The 1,726-nt window shown below is 53.4% G+C and overlaps 1 protein-coding gene across 1 annotated transcript; it reads right to left on the minus strand.

Annotated features, from left to right (window-relative positions):
• Positions 1–192: 192 nt before the first annotated feature.
• GUITHDRAFT_156742 (hypothetical protein) lies at positions 193–1,152 on the minus strand. The gene has a single exon (XM_005817748.1). The coding sequence runs from the start codon at positions 1,135–1,137 to the stop codon at positions 367–369; it is 771 nt and encodes a 256-aa protein (XP_005817805.1). The 5' UTR covers positions 1,138–1,152; the 3' UTR covers positions 193–366.
• Between the last annotated feature and the right edge of the window lie 574 nt (positions 1,153–1,726).

Raw genomic sequence — 1,726 nt, forward strand, 5'->3', positions numbered from 1 at the left:
CCTCATATTACAGTTTTAGTACAGGGTGAAACTAATACTCTCGACGCCCATACAACAAAAGGAACGACGGCTGAAGAGAAAGACAAGTTTGTATCTTGATTTTTCATCAACGAAGACGAGGAAATATGAGGCGCAAGAGAAAGTGGGAATGATTGCAATTTGCTCCTGAGACAGCAGTGACACTGAAGGACATCGATATGATTGCAATTTGCTCCTGGAACAGCAGTGACACTGAAGGACATCGATACTCGACTAGTATCTATTCACGGATTACTCATAGCAAGCTACACAGTTGCAACCCGCTTGCTGGTCCATGCAAGGGGTCACAACGGACGATCAGTGGCGGGGTTCGTGTCGTCGAGCTTCTCACTGCGAGATCGGTTCCTTGTCGAGCTGCTGATTCTTCATCAGTCTTGCCCTCCGGTCTGAGTACCAGGAATAGGCGTACTTGCCTGTCCTGTAGCTCCCGTACGCCGCCGTACCGACGACAGCCGCACCGACGCATGCTACAGCAGCTGTTGTGGACAGTCCCAACATGCCGGTTGCTCCAATGCTCTGAAGCGTCGCTACCATTCCCCCTGATGCCATGGACGCGACTCCTCCTCCAGAAGCGACGGCTGAGGCTGACATCATAGACGCTGCCGTGCTGCCTGCGGCGATGCCAGTGCTGGTGAAACCAATCGCTTGCACTCCAGCCACAGCAGCGGCAGGAGCAAGCATCGCACCGCCCAGAGCCCCTCCTCCTGCAGCTGCCGCTCCTGATGAGATCCAAGGGCCTCCACGTCTAGCACTCTCAGTTGCCTCCTTTAGATCTGTGTCTTCCCACTGCACGATCCATTCAGCCGGAAGCTCCTCCACCCGTCTCAGCACCGCCTCCCCGTCAGACCCATCCAGACAAGTCAGAGGTTTCTTCTGATCAGCGTCAGCATAGAAGATCGGTCCGTTGTCAAGCTTCTGATCCTTGGCAAAAACGCGAACAAACTGTTGGTCTTTGACCTTGAATGCAAACGAACCATCGACCTCAACATTGAAGGACTCCATCGCTTCCTCTGGCAGCGGAACAGTATCCTCAGCAGCAGCAGATGTTTCTGGTGGGTTCATCGCACTTTCACCTTTGTCGGTGCTCGTTGGCGCCATGCCTTTCCCTGTTGCGGCTTTTCTTTACTCAAAGTTAAGTTAAAAATCAGTACGAGGCCCGTGACCGGGCCGGCGGGCCGCGGCCGGGGCCCAGTTCAGTTCAAGTAGTCAAGCCTAGTCATAAGTTAGGTTAAAAATCAGTACGAGTTTCACTGAAAGTCAGTAGTGAGTTTACAGTACTGAAAGAGTAGAGGAGGCTTGTCGGACCCTGAAAAGGCTGTCGCACATCATGGCATGCCATAGTGGCGAGAAGTGATTAGGTATACCCCCAAACTGCGGCGAGAAGAGAAAAGACAGCGAGAACCGACCCTCATCATCCTGCCCACTGATGTCCCGGCCGGGCCGCGAGAGTCCCGGCGCCGGTCCGCCGGTGACCGTCGGAGTCCCGAGTCCGGTACGGTCGAGTCCCGGTCCCCGGGCCGGGCCCTCACTAGTCCTTTATTTTACTCTAAGTTAAGTTAAAATGGAGGAATCTGGCTTTTCGTAATGCAGCGACAAAATGCAGCTGCAGCATTCATGGATGACGGTGATGCACAAGAGACAGAGAAAAATGATAAAAGTGGTAAAACAATGGGATGGCTGCTACAGC

The sequence above is a fragment of the Guillardia theta genome (genome assembly GCF_000315625.1).
Source record: "Guillardia theta CCMP2712 unplaced genomic scaffold GUITHscaffold_603, whole genome shotgun sequence".
Classification (NCBI taxonomy): Eukaryota; class Cryptophyceae; order Pyrenomonadales; family Geminigeraceae; genus Guillardia; species Guillardia theta.